General features: G+C 36.6%; 1 protein-coding gene across 1 annotated transcript in view; it reads right to left on the reverse strand.

The window, feature by feature from the left end:
• The window catches only part of UBAC2 (UBA domain containing 2), a 284,290-nt gene that overhangs the window by 238,503 nt on the left and 23,560 nt on the right, over nucleotides 1–22,227 (reverse strand). Inside the window, exons 2-4 of the mRNA XM_044670551.1 lie at nucleotides 20,610–20,737; nucleotides 13,478–13,597; nucleotides 10,804–10,910 (exon numbers count right to left, since the gene is read on the reverse strand). Of these exons, the coding sequence (XP_044526486.1) occupies nucleotides 10,804–10,910; nucleotides 13,478–13,597; nucleotides 20,610–20,737 (355 nt within the window). The remainder of the gene's footprint in view (nucleotides 1–10,803; nucleotides 10,911–13,477; nucleotides 13,598–20,609; nucleotides 20,738–22,227) is intronic.

Below are 22,227 nucleotides of genomic sequence, written 5' to 3' on the forward strand. Positions count from 1 at the left end.
TAATAGCAGTTATGACCTCTCTGGTATAATGGATAGGGCACTGGACCTTGGAGGCAAGAGACCTGGTTTTAAATAATTTGCTTTCTCCATCCCTCAATTTCCTTATCTGTAAAATAGGACCAAGAAAAGATGACCTCTGAAATCTCTCTCAGATGTAGACTTATGATCCTATAATTCTAGATCCTGAATATCCCACTTACCTGCTTGTGACCTTGAACCAAATCCCTTAATTGCTTTGAACCTCTATTTCCCAATCAGTAATAATGTTGTTCACTGGTTTCAGTCATGTCTGATTCTTGTTTATCCCATTTGGTGTTTTTCTTGGCTTCCAGCTCATTTTACAGATGAGGAAACTAAGGCAAACAAGGAATAAGTCATTTGCCCAGGATCGCACAGCTAGTAAGTATCTGAGGCCAGATTTGAACTCAGGAAAATGAGTCTTCCTGGCTTCAGGCCTGGCACTCTATCCACTGCACCATCTAGCTGCATCGCCTCCCCCATCGGAAATATAGGAAAAATTGTGTGTATCTCCTGCCTCACAGGTTTGTTGTGAAGAAAGCACTTTGTAAATTGTAAATGACTATATGATTATGGACTGCTATTATTATTCTAGCCCCTATTTCTAGAGAGTTGAGTATGATAGAAAGAAAAAAAGAAGGGAGGGATTATAAAAGCTATGCCTATATGATTTCATTTTTAGATAACCTTACAGGAAAAAATGGTAGTAACAGTGTGATTCCATAACAATTTCTCCACTAAATTAATTCTCTGATATAAAAACACAATCTGATATAAGTCAGTTCATATTCAATATAGACAAATGAGATAATAAAAATGTTTATTACATCATTATAAACTCTTCAAGAGTGGGGCAGCTGGGTAGCTCAGTGGATTGAGAGTCAGGCCTAAAGGTGGGAGGCTCTAGGTTCAAATCGGGCCTCAGACACTTCCCAGCTGTGTGACCCTGGACAAGTCACTTGATCCCCCATTGCCTAGCCCTTACCACTCTTCGACCTAGGAGTCAATACACAGAAGTTAAGGGTTTAAAAAAATTTTTTTTTAATTTAAACTCTTCAAGAACTTAAAATTGTTTGTTTTTTTAATGTTTAGGTCTTTTTGTGTAAGATCGCCTATGTGGACCAATAAAGAATCAGTCAAGATTATTCTGAAATTTTTAAAATAATTTCCCTATTAAAATGATATTTTAAAAAATGCTGAAATTAGAATTTTAAGTTGGGATATTTAACTGGGTATCAATTTATTAATAATTTCTTAGAAAACACTTGAATTTTTAAAATGTGAAATAATAGTTCTTTCACTTCCTACCTATTTGTATTAAAGGCATATTAGCTTCCACAATTAACTCTCAATTATTCACTTTTATTGACATCTGGAAACCTGCCACTGAAGGACAGGTGTAATTAATGACACTTTTGGTAAAAGAACAACCCAGGGGACAGCTAGGTGGCTGAGTGGTTTGAGAGCCAGTCCTAGAGATGGGAGGTGCTAGGTTCAAATCTGGCATAAACCACTTCCTAGCTATGTAATCCTGGGCAAGTCACTTAACCTCAGCTGTCTAGCTCTTACCACTCTTCTGCCTTGGAACCAATATAAAATATTGATTCTAAGACAAAAGGTATGGGTTTGGTTAAAAAGAACATCTCAAACCCAAACAACCCAAAAAAAAAAAAAAGAAAAAACATCCCAAACCAAGAGCCGTAAAGTTATTTGTAGAGGACACACTAAAACACATAGGTATGCTACAATGCAAAGAAGTAAACTTAGTGTCACAATTCCTGAGTTCAAATTCTGACTCTGCCACTTGATCAGCTTGGGGAAAGTCTGTAGATCTATAATCTCATTAACAAATCTTTACAGTAATCTTCTGGACAATCTAAAATATAATTGTGAAATTTAAGAGGAACAGTTTTTAATGCCTTTAAATAAATGAGTATTCTAAAGAGAAATAAAATTCAAATAAAAGAAAAATCTTTTCATGTTTGTGAAGGCTTTATTTCTCAAAAACAGTGTGAATATAAAATCTTCATACACAAGATACTAAAAGCTTGGAAGAAAAATTGGATAGAATTAGGATTCTGGGTTATGTGACCAACAAGATGGAAGCTTTCTTCAATCCTCACATTCTCTCAACTTCTCCAAAATAGAAATTATGTACAATTTCAGCTCTCTTCGGGGTTTAAGGCCTCAGAAAAACTTAATGAGGTAATAATAACCCAATGAACTAGGAGTAGAGAAGGCTAACTCTAATCCCTAATGAGCTTATTCAGAAACCTTTACTACTATACTCTCTGGCAGGGCTACACAAGTCAATCCAAAGGCTTATAAGAGAACTCAACTCCTGCCTCATCCTCCCCCCACGTCCATTCCACTCCTACACTAAAGAAAGTCAAAAGCTGGGTCAGGTTAGCACACAGTATGCTGTGCTATAATAATGTTGAGCCAGAGAACTGAGGAACAGAAGGAACTGGGACAGAATTCTAATATGTGTATTTGTCGCCATCAGAAGTGGGGGAGTGGAATGGCCTGGCATCCATCTGTGGCCCATTTGTCCCTCCAGAAGTCACCTGAGGGAGAGATCAAAGCCAATGAAAAGTGAATTCCCCAGCACGGGAGGAGGCTGAGACAGCAGAAGTGAATAATAAGGGGAAATGTGAAAATTACCAAAGATCTCAGGAAGAAGAAAACTCTATTAAAGACTTTTAGCACAAGGGATGAACTGTAGCCAAACTACTTGCCAGGTGCACATTAAGAAAGAGTAGAAATCACAATACATACATACACGCATATGTGTGTATGTATGTATGTATTGTGATTTCTACTCTAAGACCTTATAGATCATAGTTACAACCATCACATATTCCCTGTCCTGTCAGATTTTGATAAAGTAAAAAATAATTAGATCATTCTTTGTCAAATAGATCTACTTTCAAAACTGAAAGCTAATTTTACAGTAAACTTTTGGGTTCCATAAAATGTTTGAGAAAGTTTCTAGTTTTACAAACTCATATTGAAAAATAAAATGGTTTTCTCAAAAAATATCAAGTAAATTCTAAGGTTATGGTACTATTTACCTATACTGGCTAGTTCAATTGGCATAAAGATTTATAAAGCACAGGACACTCCTCTACACAATGAAAGCTGAATGTAGACTGGAACTTTGGTCCCTAAATTAGGAAGTGAAATTTACTCCTACATAATCCAAAATTAAAATGATTTTATGAGGCTAAGTGGCTATCATAGTGTGACTAAAGCCAGGGTGGTGCAATCAATAAAGAACTCATCTCAGAGTCGGCAGGACTTGGGTTCAAGTTTTAGTTCTGACATCTAATGGCTGTATAACCCTGGGATAGGCCCATAATCTTGGAAATGTCCCAGACCACTCCCTAAGACTCTATGTAAGTGGCAGAGAAGACAATGACCCTAATCAGCTAAGAGAGTTCTCTCAACTGGTAATTCTTTATAACAATGAAGCCACAGGACAGGCCTTATCTCTGTGATTATGGGAAACATGAAACTTATAAATATAAAAAGTTTATTTTATTGAACTTGTACTGAAAAGCAAATAGTAAAACCTAGAAACTTGCCCAAATTCCCAATCCTGCTTAATTTTTCCCTGATTCCCTACAATGCTAGACACAAATATCATCACTTCAAAGACTAATGCAAAACACAGGAACACGGGCTTTAATAGAACTACCTTTTTCTCTGTTTGTCTGGATAAAATTTTCTCCAAAAAGGTAATGAGATGTTTTCATTAAAATGGTCTTTTTAAGCAGAGGAGACAATTTCAGTTACTGATCACCAACCAAGGTAGACATGACTCAAATTCTTTTATGATTTACATTCTGATAATGGATAGTCAGCCTTGAAGTTGGTCTTCACTCTGATCCATATTGGCTGTGTAATCTTGGACAAGTCACTTCAATTAAGGTAATTCTAGGGCAAAGAAGGAATGGTAGCGGGGGAATCAAAAACAACTTCATGTAGAAGTGATATTTGAGCTAGGTTATGAATGAAACAAGGAATTCTAAGAGTCCAAGGTGAGAAGAAGTGCATTCTAGGTATGAGGAAAGGAAATAATGTCAGCACTAAAGTACTGAATATAGTGTGTCATGAATAATAACATGGCCAGTTTGGCTAGACCATAGAGTAAGTGAAGGGAAATAATAATAAGGCTGGAAAATGGGCACCAGAGTATTTCAATAGCTTCCCGTTGTCATTTGTCCTATGTCTCTCCTCAAACCAAACCATGCTTCAGTGACTCTCCTAAAGCAAAGATCTGAACTTGTCACCCCTTTCTGATACTTAATAAACTCCCAGGGATCTTTATTACCTCTAGGATCACATACAGACTTCTCTACTTGGCATTTAAACTCATAACCTGCCCCATCCCCACCTCTCCAAATACCTTATACATTATTTAACCATACCAGCTGGCTTGTCTTCCTGGCACATAATGTTCCATCTCCCATCTCCAAGCTTTTACATAAGCTCCCCCTCATCTCACTCTGCCTCTGCCACTTCTCATCTCTGCTTTCCTTGGAGATTCAGTACACCAACTTCTATATGAGACGCATCCTTGTTCCTCCAGCTGTTAGTGTTCTCTCTCCCAAAGTTACCTTGTAGCTACTTTTTATGTTTCATAAATGCATGCGCGCATGTGTTTGTGTGTGTGTGTGTGTGTGTGTGTGTGTGTGTGTGTGTGTGTTGTGAAAAGGGAATTACTCTCCCTTTATTTTCTTTGATGTAATCAATCAGCATTTACCATTGAGATGTGCAAGTACAGACACACCCTCAGAGAAAGGAAGTTGAAACTGACAAGAAATTGATCCCATATTGATCCCATAATCACTTCCCCCCTGGATGGTGCCAGGCAAATTAAGGAACTGTGATTGGTTTCCTGAGATGTAACACAGGAGAACTAGTGGGTAGAGAAAACTGTTTATAAAGAGAGTTCCAGCAGGAAGTAAAGAACTCTGACTTGGACTCGGGTGCTGGTGACTCTTGCTGAAGGTACTCTCTTGCTCTGATGACTCTGACTGAAAACACATTCTTGCACTAGTGACACTCTTCCTGGAGACACTACTGTACTGGGGACTCTTGCTGAAGACTCTCATGGATTTCTGACTGGAGATTGGAAACTGAAGGCTCACAAGGGTAATTTAGCTAAACTGCTCCCTACCTCTTTCCTACATTTCCCTCTCTTTACTATCTCTACTTTGATTAAGTTGTTAAAGCTACTAACAGACTCATAATTTAACTTTAATTTAATTTTAATTATTACAATTTGGCGGTCCTTTTGAACTCTTACAGTGTGTGTGTGAGTATGTGTGCATGTGCATGTAGATATACAAATCCCCCACTGGAAAGTAAGCTCTTTGATGGTATGGATGTTTCACTTTTGTCTTTATAATCCCAACATTTAGCAAAATTCATGGAAAACTGTGGGAAGCCAATAGGAGAAACAGAGTCTTAAATAGATAAAAATCTGAGACTCCTCTTTTGACCCCTTTTGTGATCCTTGTGATTTCTTATTGAAAAGTATTGTGGCCTTATTGAAGAGCTTTAGGTTCCTAGCAGGCCAGCATTTAAAAGGTTAACACTCTTCCCCTTTGACCAGGAATGCAACTGCCTGGTATAGCCAAGGCCAAAACCTTAGCAGGGGCAATTCAACCCTGAGAAAAATATTCCCCGACTTGGCTTTCTGATAAGAACCTAGTCAAAATTCAACCTTGGTCTTGGTCTGTTCTGAAGCCAATGAGACCTTTTGTGTTTTGATATGACATAATTTATAACTTCTGTGCATCTGCAAAGTTTCAGGGGTAAGGGGGTTCTTATGTATGAAATGAGTCTTGAAATATATATAATAAACTCCATGCTCCTAGAGCATGAGCTAAAAGATGTTCAGTGTCTTTTATTTCCTTATCAACTAAACTGTCCTTATCAGATTATCAGAGATAATAAAGAGATCTTGAGAGAAAACAGACTTGGTTGTCTTTTTTTCTTTTCCCTTCTGCCTTAGTATCAATTTTAAGACAAAAGGGAGGAAAGGGCTAGAAAACTGGGATTAAGTGACTTACCCAGGCTCACACAGCTAGCAAGTATCTGAAGTTACATCTGAAGCCACTTCTCTGGACTCAAGGCCTGGTTCTCTATCTACTGTGCCACCTAGCTGTCCCTCCTTGTAATAAATACTTAATGATTGAGCAGGGGAGTGTGGTCAGATTTGTACAGGTAAATCACTCTGCAGTTAGGGATGGAATGAGTATGGACAGATAGCCTGGAAGAACAATTAGAGGCTGTTGCAATATTACATTCATCTCCAATTTATTCTGAAGAGAATATATTGTTTATAGACAGTTGTCTGTTATACTAGATTATGAGCCCTTTGAAATCAGGGATGGTTTTTGCTTTTCTCTTAATAGTTTCTGACACATAGCAGGTGCTTAACAAATGCTTGTTGATTTGACTTGCATACAAGTGAGAAATACTAGGATAATGTAATGAAATAAAAAGGCAATGTTCATATGTAGAGGAATGCATGAGGGAATATAGGAAGTTAAGGGATGAATGGGGATTATAGGAAGGGCTACTCCAACAAGGTAGTCACTGAGGCTAGAGACAGAGGGTATTGGGAGGAAATGGGCTGGGTCCTTCAGGCAGGGAGGCTATCTCTGTGATACAAGAGAAATGAGTCAGCCAGAAGTAATATGGATCTGGCTGAAAGGTTTTTTGTTAATTTCTAAGGTCCCTTGAGGGAGGAGACAAGAAGCTCCTCCCTGCCAGTGAAACTGAAATCTACAGGAAGTCTCCACTGGCTACTTCCTGCCCAAAATGGATGTCTAGGTTTGTCCTCAAGAAACAAAAGTAAAGTCATTCCTTCACTCTTCAGCCTTTGCCCTAATATCAAGTACAATGATTCACCAGAGGCTTTGTGTAGATATCAAAGGGGATTTATTGATGTCGGGGTAAGCAGAGGGAAAAAAGGTCTTGTAACTGCTGCTAGGGAGAAAGTTGGTGCTGGGGGGAGGGTCACAGGAGAGGGTCAGACTGAGAGAGGTCGGTTCTCTCAGTCAGGGAAGGTTTCACTGCCCTGAGGTAAAAGTATTTATCAAGTCACTAGATAAGGGGATGGCTTGATTTAGTTTGTCCTTCCTGCCTACAGAAGCTAAAACCGACAATGTCCAACCACTAAACCACCCTTCCTCCCAGGGTCCAATCCAGGGGAATATCAGGATGCAATGGAGAGGTCAGGGAGAGGTCTAGAAAGAACAGACAAAGTTCAAAATGCCCCAAAGGCAAAAGGCCTTTCAGTTGGAACTCCAGGGATATTTATAGCCTAGCTCCAACAGTTTTCCCATGAGCCCAGCCCCCAAGCTGGTTGAACATTCTAAACCTTTCTAACTGACAAGCTGCTACAGTTGGTTTGCAAAAGCAAGAGCTTTTGGTGCAACCCTGCATTACAATAATGACCATATGAGCAGAGATGACTGATGCAAGAGATGCTATGAAGATCAAAAGAAGGAATGAATAAAAACAGAAGCATTTATTAAATGCTTATTTTGTGCCAAGCATTGTTATAAGCACTGAAGTTACAAAAAGAAAGGCAAGATTGGCAAAGAACTCACATTCTAATTGGGGAGAAACATTTGAGGGCTCTTGGTGAAAAGCGGGATAAAAAGCAAAGAACTCTCCAGTACCCATTTGGGATCTGGGCAGACTGAAATACTGGAAGAAAAAAAAAAAAGGCCTGTGACATGGAGAAAAATGGTTTCCATGTAGTACATGTTCCTGCTGGAATCTGGAATCTAAAAAAGAAACTGAACAATACTTGGCAACTAACAGGATGGATGAGGTAAGAGAGAATGAGGGGGCAAGGATAACACTAAAGCTGCAAAACAGAGAGACTCAAATTATTGTGATCTCCTCAAGAGAAATGGGAAAATTGGTAAGAAGAGTAGATCTGGAGGGAAAGATAATGGGTTTTTCTAAATGCTAGGTTTTTAATGTCTTTATAGCATCCAATTCAAAATGACCAAAAGGCAGTCAGTAATATAGGATTATAGTCCAGAAGAGAGTCTAGGGCTCAATATAGGGATGTGGGAGTTATCTATAAGGAAAGTAATCAATCAATTAACAAAGATTTATTAAATACCTACTATGTGCTGGGCACTACACTTAGCAATAGGGATACAAAAAAAAAAAAAGAAACAACTTCAAGAAGCTCACATTCTTTAGGGGGAGAAAACCATGTAACTGGATTTGTTAGCCTGTCACTTCACAGTCATCCTACTGACACTGGTTCTGTTGGCCTTCCCAAAATAGTTTAATCTTCTGATACTGGCCTAATTAAACATCTAATCCCATCATCCCCAAAACCCACTGCCATTACAGTATACATGTTCATATATAAAGTGTGTAACTATATACACATTATCATCTTAACACAATATATCATACCAGTGTATAATGTATAATATATGCATGCAGACATTATACACACACATATTTGTAAATACGAAGCAGATATAAAGTAACCTTGGATAGGAAAGTGGTGTTTGAGTTAAGTCTTCAAGGAAAACAGGGATTCTAAGGGGCCAAAGTGCCAAGGGAGCTCATTCCAGACATGCATAGACAGGTAAAGTAAAGAAATGAGATGGGAAATAGGGTACAGTGTATGAAGAACAATAAAAAGGGAAGACTGATTAGATTGTAGAGGGCATAAAGGGAAGAAATGCTAAAGAAGACTAGAAAGATAGGAAAAAGTCAAGATTTTAATGTCAAACAGAACTTTATATAACATAATGAATTTAACACAGAACTACTTCCAGTCTTCCCCAAATTATTATGTAGGATAATAAACTGCTATTTCTTTTAGTCTCTCAAAATTGAATTATAATTCAATATCAGCAAGTTTTAGAATATTATAACATGTAGTATCTATGAATGCCATAAACATAAACATCTGTTCTAAATATTATGTTTTTTGAATACAGGATTTTACTCAAAATATGCATAAATGCCAAACATTTCTTAAAAAGTAAACAAAATAAAAATAATATTGAGATATATTTAAATGCTTGCCACCAACCAGCCATAAGCATCCCTGTTTGTCAAGTACAGAACTGCTATTAGAATGTGTGAATGTGCTAAAAAAATTTTGCTCCTTTTAAAACTCAGCCATTTGTAAAATGCCAAAAGTAAATTATTTTAGATATTAACTTAATTTGAAGATGTATACACACAGCAAAAGTCTGGCTATTTTTATGATTAATCATGCCAAACTATAATCTATACAAAGACATTTCATTTGTTAAGTTCTATCAAAACAGTAGATTCTATTACAGGCTCGACATTATTTGTGGAGGCGAATTCTGGGCTCAGAGTAAAGTCAGGATAAACATAGCCACCCTCAGAGCAGCAGACTCATACTTCCCTTTAATTTAACAAACACTTGAGGAGTACTACATGCAAAGTAGGAGTGTCAATGCGAGGCTGACAACAGACACCTTCCAATGGTGGGGGCAGCTATATAAATTGGCACTAGAGAAGAGAATGAATGACTTGAGCTAAGCAGAGTTAGAGTGAGAATGTTCATGAGAGATGTTAGACCGAGTGGTAGGGAGAGAAAGGAGAGAAAAAAGATGTGGGTATCATCAACAAAGCCAGTGAGTTAGGGGCAGGGAGGGGGGGGAGGGTGGAGTAGGAAGTATTCTAATAGTCAATGACAACTAATGATATACATAAACATAAAGGAAGGCTCCAGAAAAATAAACTATTACTAGTGTTTTTTGATACATCATTTTGAATATCACTGTGGATAGGATGATTCTGAAAGATAAGAACTTAATTCACTGACTCCTGCCTCAAATATGAACCTACAGTAGTAGTGAACTGCAGTAATAAGCATTACTTCTGCTATATACTCCCAAAATTGGGGTGCAACATCAGGTTTCAAAGCAGGAGCTCTTTGAGGGAGAGAATTTCCATGGTTATAGAATCAGATGATCACAATCCTGCTATGCATCCTCTCACTCCTCTTCCCTGACTCAGCCCATCACATCTACTACCCCAAGTAATCACACTTATTAAGGAAGAACCTAAGAACACACACTCCAATCCTCATTTTCCTCTCCTCAAAGTGGCATGCTAAAATTCTCTTTCTAAAACTGATACCTTGCTCTGAAACATCAAATTATGAAAATTTCTAAAATTATTGCTCAGAAGTTTGATTTTGGACAAGCTTATTTCATATTTGAAATTTACATGTTTAAGCTTTAACAATTCTTTTGGAAGACAATGTCACAAGTTTTAAGAAAGGTATGCTATGCTACCATAAAGAATTAATTTTATCTATAAGAAAACTGTGACAGAATTCATAACTAACATCTAAACTATGTAAGTTAAAAGTTGTAAGAAAAAGTAACTCAAATTTAATTGTTTCCAGAACATACTGAAGATGTGAAAATACGCGGTATCCCAAAATTCTTACTGTAGTTTGAAGCTTTAATAGATTTGGGGGACACCCTGTACTTAGACACAACAGATTTTCTTTTCATATAATCAAATGAATCTATAAGCAAAAAATTAAAATACTTTTCCTCTTTGATTAAAATTTGACACTAATCTTTTGGGACACCTTGCAATTAAACATGATAAGCTGTTTCATTTTTAACATCAAATGATTTTACATTGGAAAAATTAAAATGTTTTTCTTCTTCAACAATTCCTTTGATATAGTCTAATTCTAAATTGAGCAAATCTATTAGAGGAGTTACTTACAAACCAGAAGGCAAGTTACTGGCTGTGATACCAAAGGAATACTGGATAGCTTCCACAAGGATCAAGTCAAATAAAGCTGACAAAATCCAGGACCCCAGTAAGAAGGACTGTTTAAAAAAAAAAAAGAAGAAGTTTCACAAACAAAAAATTAATTCATTAACTTAAAATCAGCTCAGTACACTACATTAAGAAACATAACCTATTGTTATTCTCACATTCATATTTAAATTTTTGTGACAGGTACCTACTGACACAGATAGCAAACATTCCATATGGCTTCATAGGTTGCTATGATCAGAAAAAGGCCAAACTTCAGTTGATGAGCTTTTCTGAAATTAACTAGCCCATCTTTGGAGCATAATTCAACAATTCTTTGATACTCCAAATCTTTTTAGCTCATTAGGGCTTTCTAGAACTTATATCACCTAGCATAACTTTCAAGAACTAAAGGTTACCTGCACATCACAATAAGGTCTCTGTAATCCAGACAAAATGGCCTTCCATCTACTCTTCACACAAAGATGTTCCATCTCTAATCCCTGTGCCTTTATACTGGCCATTCTACATGGCTAAATGTCCTCCCTCTTCAACTCCACATCATAGAAAACTCTTCTTCCTTCAAGATACTGTTTAAGCAACATCTTGCACATGAACCTTTCTTGATCCTCCAACATCTAATGCCCTTTCTCCTAAACTCTCTTATAATTAAATAGCTTGTATTTGCTTTCATATTCTTGTGCATATATTTATGTGTGGGCTTGTTGTCTCCTTGTTCCTTGTGAATAGTCTGTTTTATTCTTTCCATCTATATCTTCAGCACCCAACACATAGGAGATACTTAAAATATGCTTTTTGTCTCATTTAACTTCAATAGGCCAAAATTTTAAAATACAAAAAACGTATTCATATATAATACCAGAAAGGCCTTTTGACTTCAAAGAATGACAACTTTATTAAATTCCCAACTGTGATAATTAGATTAAGTCTACACTGCCCATCTTTAGATTTAATCACCAAAGGTGGGAACACCTCTAATTCTGGGAGGACCGTAACCCAGTAACCCACATGTCTTAGAGTGAGTGACAATCAGAATCAACTGACTGCCCCCTAGGCAGTACTATAAGAATCGTCTATTGTAATTGGACATGCAAATTAGGAGGGAGGCACAGGAAGTGACACATAAGTGACCCCTTTAAAAAGAGGGAGTTGAGTGAGTAAGAGGTCTTCGGTTGAAGAGACGTCTGATGATGGACCTCTTCTGGTTCATGGAGGACTGTTGGAGCGCTGAGACCCTGGTGAGACTGCTTTAAATATCTACTTTGAATTCCACGTGGTAAGTTAAAGACTGACAATCTTTCTGAACTTCTCTTAAAAAAATTCTTTTAGTAGACTTGGTGAATGATGTTTTGCTCCATTCACCTCCAGGCCTCTGGCACTCTAACTCTCAGCTGAGGGTTAAGATCTACCTGGATTAATTAGAGGATTGTAATAAATCACTTACTGGGTTAGATTCTTATTTCCTTATTTCCTCTCTCTCTTCTTAATTGTAAACACACTTCCATAAAAGTCAATTTTGATTTGAGATTATTCTTAATTGAGGATTGATAATAGTTCAATCCTCTGGCGACCATCTTTTAATATATTGAACCCATAAAACCCCTTTTTCCCCCTTACATAACACCTTAAGATTTTGGGGGGGAGGGTAGTTTTTTTTTTGTTTTGAGCTTCAACTTTTTGAAATATTAATTAATCTTAGCAATATATTAAATTTTTATATCTCAACCTAGGCAATATTCAACTTTAAAATAACACATATAATTTTTTAATGAACATGAAAAACAATGATTTTTAAAATTAAAAACCTGATCTTTAGAACTCATAATTAGCATGGTTATGACTGAGACTTTGCCCCAAGATGATCTGGGAACATCCTTCTCACATTCCCAATTTTGTGACTTTTTGTCAACATTCCACCCACAAGGTTCTATTACCCACCTTCTCTTCTAATCTCTATGAGGACACAGGAAGATGATGGGAGTCTTTTGTATATCTATACTTACATTTGATTCTCCTCTGAAACACTATCATCTTAACACTCTCTAAATGCAAAATATGATAGAGTGGAAAACACTACTGGATTTAGAATTAGGAAATCTGGATTTTAATTCATTCTATGCTACTTACTGTCATTGTGACCCTAGGCAGTTCACTTCATCTCCATGAGCCTCAGTTTTTGCATTTATAAAATGACTGGGTTGGACTAGATCTTCTAAGGTCTCTTCTGACTCTAAAGCTATGAATTTATCAACTGACTTTATCCCAGATGCAAGAAGCTCTGATAATCTCAAATCAAAAAAGATTAAAGCTATTCATCTTTATCACACAAAAAAACAAAGGATACCACCCCCCTTTCCCTCCCTACCCTACTCCCACTCTAAGAAGGTAGAACATGGCTCTGATGATAGGGACCATGGAGCAAGCAAGTTCCTCAGTGTATGGACGAGAAAATGGAAGCCCAAAGTGGTAAGAGCCTTGCCTGAGCTTACATAGGTAGTATCAGGGCAAAGACTGAAACCCAGATACAACATTCCCAGTGCAGAACCATAGATATCCAGGACCCTGTACAAAGATGGCATCTGATAAATGGTGAACTGAATGATAATAACTGACTTACTGCAAATTTCCTGCTGCCATATCTTCTTTCAAATATCCTAAAGTTATATATAAGTAAGCTACTACAAAATGTATCCTTCAAATCGAGGCAAATTATTCTTCCACAAATCAATCTCCAGACCTAAAACAAAAAAATACAAAAAACAAGTCAGGATATTTCAAGTTCTTTTCTCAGAAAAACTATTACATGGGAGTTACAACGTTTGTTTCATTTGTACTCTTTGCAATCTGTTGGAAAGAAAAGAAATGAAAAAAATCCTAAGGGTTGAGGAAGTTCTTCTGTTACTAAAAAAACTGGCTAAAATAGCATAGTTTTTTTCTTTTTTCCCAAAAAACAGACTGAGGGGAATAAAATAATTAAACAGTTATTTTCAAATGAAAGTCTTGAATGTTATTAATTCTGAGTTTGAAAGCACTCATTCCTGACACAAACACAGCCATGCTGGGAAATTTTGAAGCTGTGATTGGCCCTTGTGAAGAGGGGAAGGGACAAGAAGCCACTATAAAAGACCCTGAATTTCTGGGACTGGGGAGTTGATTTCAAGAAGGAGTTGGACTTCAAGAAGGAAGTCAACTTCAAAAAGAAGGTTGGCTCAGGGAAGAAAGTCATCCTCAGTAGTCACCCTCAGCTCGCATCATCATCTTGACTTGCCTCTTGGAGGGAACTTGGGTGAATGGATAGCTGGCTTTCCTTTCCTGTCTTCTGGAGAGAGTTTAATTCTGGTTGAAGGTCAACAAGTTCTGGCTGGGTCAAGCACCAAAGCAATATTTAGTTAGATAGGCTAATGTCTTCTCTACCCTTTTGTATTTCTCTGCTTTCACTCTTTCCACCTCTTTTGTAAATAAAAGTTATCAAAGTCATTTCAACTTTGAACAATAATATTTTGATTTGGCAACCACAATTATTATTTATAATTTTCATGTATTTTAGTCAAACCATTAAAATTTAATTCTTAGACATGATGGTATACCTTGAGAATGCAAGAAAATCAATTAAAACACTAGTAGAAACAATCAATAACTTTAGCAAAGTTGCAGGGTACAAAACAAACCCATGTAAATCATCAGCGTTCCTATATGTTTCCAACAAAACCCAGCAGCAAGAGTTAGAAAGAGAAACTCCATTAAAAATTACTCTAGACAAGATAAAATACCTGGGAATCTACTTGCCAAGACAAATTCTGAAATTATATGAACATAACTACAAAACACTCTTCGCACAAATAAAACTAGATCTAAACAATTGGAAAAACATAATTTGCTCATGGGTTGGATGAGCTAATATAAAAAAATGACAATCCTACCTAAATTAATTTCCTTATTCAGTGCTATACCTATCAAACTACCAAAACACTTTTTTGTAGAATTAGAAAAAATTATTATAAAGTTCATCTGGCAGAACAAAAGATCAAGAATATCAAGGGAAATAATGAAAAAAATGTGAAGGATGGAGGCCTAGCTTTTTACCAGATCTCAAACTATACTATAAAGCAGTAATCATTAAAACTATTAGGTACTGTCTTAGAGATAGAAGGGTGGATCAATGGAATAGACTTGAAGTAAATGACAACAGCAAGATAGTGTTCAATAAACACTATAAGGTAGGTAAAGAAAATGAATCGTGTGAACATGGAAAAATATTTAAAAATAAAGTGAAAAAAAACACCTCAATTCTTAAAATCAAAGAAAGATAACCCACACCTCAAAAGTTAGCTAATCTATCATGTGATTTTTGTTGGTTTGCTTGTTGATATGGTCAGTTATGTGGATGGTTTTCCTAATATTGAACCATCCTTGCATTCCTGGTATAAATCCCACCTGGTCATAATGAATAACCCTCTTGATCATTTGCTGGAGTCTTTTTGCTAATATCCTATTTAAGAATTTTGCACCTATGTTCATTAGGGAAATTGGTCTGCAGTTTTCTTTCTCTGTTTTTGATCTACCTGGCTTTGGGATCATGACAAATATGAAACATATTTGTGTCATAAAAGGAATTTGGTAGAACTCCTTTGCTTATTATGTCAAATAGTTTGTATAGTATTGGGATTAGTTGTTCTTTGAATGTTTGATAGAATTCACTTGTGAATCCATCTGATCCTGGATTATTTAAGTATTCTATTTCTTCTGCTGTTAATACAGGCAATTTATATTTTATGTAAATATTGATCCATATCACCTTGATTACAATATTTATTGCCATACAGGGCAAAATATTTTTTAATGATTGCCTTAATTTCCTTCATTAGAGATGAGGTCTCCTTTTTCATCTTTGATACTGTTAATTTGGTTTTCTTCTTTCCTTTTTTTATTAGATTGACCAGTACTTTGTCAATTTTATTTGTTTTTTCAAAGTACCAGCTTCTGGTCTTATTTATTAATTCAATAGTTCTTTTACTTTCAATTTTATTAATTTCTCCTCTAATTTTTATGATCTCTAATTTAGTTTTCATCTGGGGATTTTTGGTTTGTTCACTTTCTAGTTTTTTTATTTGCATGCCCAATTCACTGATCTTTGCCCTCCCTAATTTGTTAATATATGCACCCAGGGATATAAATTCTCCCCTCCTCCAAGTACTGCTTTGGCTGCATCCCACATATTTTGGCAGGATGTCTCATCATTGTCATTCTCTTCAATGAAATTATTGTTTCCATGATTTGTTCATTAACTAACTGATTTTGTGAATTGGGATGAACTCACCCATAAAACGGAAGCAAATACGAGAGTGGATTAGAAACCCAAATCTGACCCTATGTTGTCTATAAGAAACACACATGAGACAGGTAGACCTACATAGGGTAAAAATAAAAGGCTGGAACAAAATCTATTGGGCTTCAACTGAGAAAAAGAAGGCAGGAGTTGCAATCATGATATCTATCAAAGCCAAAGTAAAACTAGATCTGGTGAAAAGAGATAGGGAAGGTAATTATATCCTGATAAAAGGCAGTATAGACAATGAAGAAATATCAGTACTCAACATGTATGCACCAAATGGTATAGCATCCAAATTTCTAAAGGAGAAACTAGCAGAGCTGAAGGAGGAAATAAACAGTAAAACTATACTAGTGGGAAACTTGAACCTTCCCCCTACCAGATCTAGATAAATCAAACTAAAAAATAAAAAAGAGGTAAGAGAGGTGAAATAAATCCTAGAAAAATTAGAATTAATTAATATGTGGAGAAAAATGAATAGGGACAAAAAGGAATACACCTTCTTTTCATCAGCACATGGTATATTCACAAAGATTGACCATGTACTAGGGCATAGAAACATGGCAAACAAATGCAAAAGAGCAGAAATAACAAATGCAACCTTTTCAGATCATAATGCAATAAAAATAACAATTAGTAGGGGCACATGGATAGGCAAATCAAAAATTAATTGGAAACTAAATAATATGATTCTCCAAAATCAGTTAGTTAAGTCAGCTAATCTATTTTTGTGGTGCAAAAAACTGGAAAATGAGGGTGTGCCCTTCAATTGGGGAATGGCTGAACAAAATGTGGTATATGCTGGTGATGGAATACTATTGTCCTAAAAGGAATAATAAACTAGAGGAATTCCATGTGAACTGGAAAGACCTCCAGGAATTGATGCAGAACAAAAGAAGCAGAGCCAGAAGAACATTGTACACAGAGACCAACACACTGTGGTAAAATCGAATGTAAAGGACTTCTATACTGGCAGCAATGCAATGACCCAGGACAATTCTGAGGGATTTATGGTAAAGAACACTACCCACATTTACAGGAAGAACTGCAGGAGAGGAAACACAAAAGAAAAGCAACTGCTTGAACACCTGGGTTGAGGCAGACATGATTGGGGATGTAGACTCGAAACTACCACACCAATGCAACTATCAACAATTTGGAAATAGGTCTTGATCAATGACACATGTTAAAACCAGTAGAAATGCATATCGGCCAAGGGAGGTGGGGAGGTCGGGGGGTGAAGGGGAAAGTAAGAGCATAAATCATGTAACCATGTTAACTTTTCTAAAAAATAAATATTAATAAATGTCAAAAAAAAAGTCAGCTAATCTAAACCTGAAGAAATCTCCCAAATAACATGCCTGCCAAGCAGTTATATGGTCTTCACTCAAAGTTTTATTCAATAAGGAGGAATGTACTACCTACCAAGGCAGCCTATCCCATTTTCCAAACTGCTAAAAAACATGTTTATTTGCATACTATGAGCTAGAGATTTTATGCCAGTGTCAAAAAATGTACTTTCAGGCCACAACACAGCACAATAAAAATTTGCTATAGTACAGGAGATATGAACATCAAAAAGCCATCTCACAATTTCTATCACATGTGCTAACTAACAAAAGCATTTACCTGAGGCTTAGATCTTAGGAAATGCTTGATAAGTCTATGGGCCTAAAGATGCTCAATAAAATGTGAATGCTACTAAGATATACAATATAGTCTTCCAGCTTGAAAACGACCATGTCACAATCAAGGAAAACTGCTAAGTAACATTCTATATCATTTACTTTATATAGCTATGCTCAAAGTCACAGAAACCAAAAGCTGAAGTTAAGCTTAAATCCCCTGTCTTCCTCTTTCAACTGAACAAATGGTAATTATCATTAGAAGTCCACAAAACAACCTAGGAATGACTGCCCCATACAAATAACTGCTCTGCATACAGACCATCAATTGCTCTTCGCTCCCCAAATGTTCAAACACTGACAATTGGGCTAATGAAGACTGAAGACTTATATTTTTACCAAATGAAAGCAGCCTCGTTTTACAAATCTTTTTTAAAAAGAGATACAGAACTAAAATTCTAAGTTATTAATTTGTCTCATGTCTACCTAATCTCATCTAACATTATATTCCAATATGATCACTGTAGGGCCTCTATCTAGTCCCACATTTGCCCACATTCTCATGTCAGTGTCTACGCTATTCTATTGATCCAGAATGTACTTCCATGCACTATTAATTCCACAAGATGTGGAATAAGCCTTTGTTTTTCCAAATGCTGGTTATCCACATAAACACCTGTAGGGATGAGTCAATCTGTGCTAAAAGCAATGGGACCCTTTGTTTGGTATATTTAAAGGAAAGCCTCCTGGCTTAACTTGAAGATATCTAAGGGAGCATGGAGGTGAAGTAGAGACAACAAGGGAATAGTAGTACTAGGTATAAAAAATAAAATGAATATAAAATTATAACTTTAAAATTATTATTTTTTTTTAAGATTTATTAGTAGCCATTAAAAAATGAAGCCACGTGCCATGCATGCTAGCTTAAGCTGTTTAAGCAGCCCACCTATCCCAGCTGCAGCATGCCACCAGGAAGAAAGACAGGAAGCAAAGAGAAAAAAGAACACCAGCCCCTCAGTTTTATCCTCATGTCAGGAAGCCAGTGGAATCATGGGAAATGTAGTTCAAGGACCCCAAAATTTCCAATAACACATTGGGCAGCCCACCAATTCCCCAAAACAGACCAGGACTAATACCTTCAAAATAAAACAGGGTGGAATTCTTCCACTTCTATAAGCTAAGATCTGGACTAATTATCTCCATAGGAAGACAGGAAAGAGAATAGGGATATAACTAGGCACACTGCTATGAAGCTTTAAGCAGAGTGGCCTTTAAGCCACAATAGGAGGGGACCAAATACACTAGAACTTAGAGCCCTGTTATTTTTTTAAATGGATAGATATTTATATAAATATATATTTATTTCTCTGGGACTCCTGGGATCATATTGACAACATCCATCAGTGCAGCACAAAGTAAGGACAGCTCAAAGATCAGGGCAGCTCAAATGTTTATGGGAAGGAGTAGAATCCCACTTAGGCTTAAGTAATTAGTTGGCCTACCATAAGGTCACATAGGCAAGGAAGAGCCAATTAGTCAGGAAACTGAAGTTTCTTGAGGTAGACAATGTAGATATAGAAGAATTCGGAAAAAGGGAAGGACAAGGGGAAATAGCACCAAGCAAAAGGAGAGGCATGGCTGGGGCACTAATGATTTGTGAAGTAAAAATGACTATTCCTGGAAGACAAAGGTTTTTCCTGACTAAATAATACCCCCAAAAGTAATCATCATTTTATTTTCCACAATATTAAGTTATAATGCCTTATGAAAAATTACAAATGCAGTTATATAGTCTTCTTGCTAGTCAGAACTGATGGTCCTCAAGAAATTTCCCCTTCTTTTGTATTCACAATAACTCCTAACGTGGACAGCTAAAGAGCAACTGAAAAAATTCCAAGTACTTGAATGTAGGAGGGCAGCATATTTCTGGCAAAAGTACTGTGCTGAAAACAGGCTTAAGAAAAGTTATCTGTGAGGGGGCAGCTGGGTAGCTCAGTGGATTGAGAGTCAGGCCTAGAGACAGGAGGTCCTGGGTTCAGATATGGCCTCAGCCACTTCCCAGCTGTGTGACCCTGGGCAAGTCACTTGACCCCCATTGCCCACCCTTACCACTCTTCCACCTAGGAACCAATACACAGAAGTTAAGGGTTTAAAAAAGAAAAAAGAAAAAGAAAAGAAAAGTTATCTGTGGGCTTAGCAAGGAAAAGACTGAGGGCCATACGTCACACTTTGCCCTCATACTTCTACTCATAGATAGGAACGTCATCAGCTTGACATTTTTACATCTAAGAAATGAAATCATTTCTGCTAAAGTTATATAGTTCCATATTCTTTCCAGTCCTAACAGTATCAAATATTTGCAAAGTGCTTTAATTCAGGGCCTGGAATATAGTAGAAGCTTAAGAAATGCTTGTTCCTTTTCCCTTTCCTTCTAATTACAAAACATCAAGTTAATATCATTTTTCCATTTCATTTAAAGTCACAGACTAAAAAAAATTTTAAAAATTTAAAAAATAAAGTCATAGACTCAAAGAGTTATAAAAAACTTTGGAGACAATTCATTCCACTTTTGGGTGGGCTTAATTTCACTCTTTGGAACTTCTACTCAGGGTCTAAGAGTCCACCTGATCTAAACTGTACCTGAACAAAAGTTCCTCTATAACATCCTCCAAGTGCTCATCTAACCTTCTTAAGCACTGGTTCTGAATTCAGATAAAGCAAATCCAGAAAAACAAACAATTGTCCCCTCACCCTTCCCTTTCCCAGAGGTCTTCTACAAATGATCAGCTACTCACCTGCAGGTCATTCTTTACAGCTTGTAGATTATACACAAAGAACTTCTGATAATGTTGAAAGAGTAGTGCCAATAAAATGGAAAGGGCGCTGGGTACTAGTAAAAGGCTCTTTGACAAAGGTGCTTTATCTTTTAAAGAGAAGAAAAAAAAAGTTTTAGTATTTTTCCATAGATAAAATATTACCAAGGTTAAAAGACAAAAACCAGAGCCCAGAATTTCTCTCAGCTATCATTAAAACTAATAAACTTCATTTTCTACTAAAACACAATTTTAAAGTTTCCCCAATATGTCTGTGGAGGAATATTTTCAATAACTATTAGGATTTGGATGCCTTATTAATCATTGCCTTTATATGTACTCAACATATATGGATAACTTCAACACAACCCTTTTGCAAAAGATCAACCTACAGAAAGCTAAAGAGAGGGGCATCTAGATGGCTCAGTGGATAGCATGTCACTTAGCCCCGTTGGCCTAGCCCTTGACCTTCTGTCAAAATATAAGGCAAAAAATAAGGACTAAAAAAAATAAAAATAAACTGGTCACCATTCACTCTAGTGATCAGCTTATTTGAGCTTTTTCCCAGGGCCATAGCATGAATCAATTTTGCTATAGGATGGCTAGTAACTACTAATGTTGACACTGTAATGCAATTGCACCATGTAAGACTCCCATTCTAGTTAACTAGTTATAAATAAGTTACTTTTGTCTACACTTTCTGAGTGCTACTGAACTGCTGAGTAACATACATTTGGTACCTTTCTTGTCTCAAGTGTGAATGTTTTGTACTATCTCTAAAAGTCTTCTATATTCTCCTTAAAAACAAAACAACAATAACAAAAAAAAAAACAAACCTTTAATTTCTGCCTTAGAATTATGTCTTTGAATTGATACTAAGGGGGCAGCTGGGTAGCTCTGTGGATTGAGAGCCAGGCCTAGAGACAGGAGGTCCTAGGTTCAAATCTGGCTTCAAACACTTCCCAGCTGTGTGACCCTGGGCAAATCACTTGACCCCCATTGCCCACCCTTACCATTCTTCCACCTATGAGCCAATACATAGAACTTAAGGGTTTAAAAAAATATTAAAAAAAAAAAAAAAAGAATTGATACTAAGTATAGATTCCAAGGCAGAAGAATGGTAAGGGCAAAGCAATGGGGATTAAGTGATTTGCCCCACATCACACAGTTAGGAAGTATCTGAGATCAGATTTAAACCTAGGACCTCCTTTCTCCAGGCCTGGCACTCTATCCACTGAATCACCTAGGTTCCCCCTTGATTCTCCTTCTGGTAACTGAGTCAATTTTATTCCCCCTTTAAAAATTGATTCAAAGCAAAATGGGCTGCTAATCTGTACTAAATAGAGCAATGGTCTCTTGTGGCAAACTTTAGGATGGACAAGAGAATACTGATATTTTTACTTGAATCTCAATCACTTTCCTTGTAAAATACTTGGATGCTACTTGTTGGATCCTTCTTTTGTATGTATAGATGAGCTTCATCTACAGTAGAGTACTCAGTTCAGAGATTATAACTGATTCAAAAAGTTCTTTTCGCAATTTATTGCAATGCCTGCTTTGTTCTTTCTAGTCAGACCTGTTCATCTTGTTTATATGTCAC

Source organism: Gracilinanus agilis, chromosome 3 (genome assembly GCF_016433145.1).
Source record: "Gracilinanus agilis isolate LMUSP501 chromosome 3, AgileGrace, whole genome shotgun sequence".
Taxonomy (NCBI): Eukaryota; Metazoa; Chordata; class Mammalia; order Didelphimorphia; family Didelphidae; genus Gracilinanus; species Gracilinanus agilis.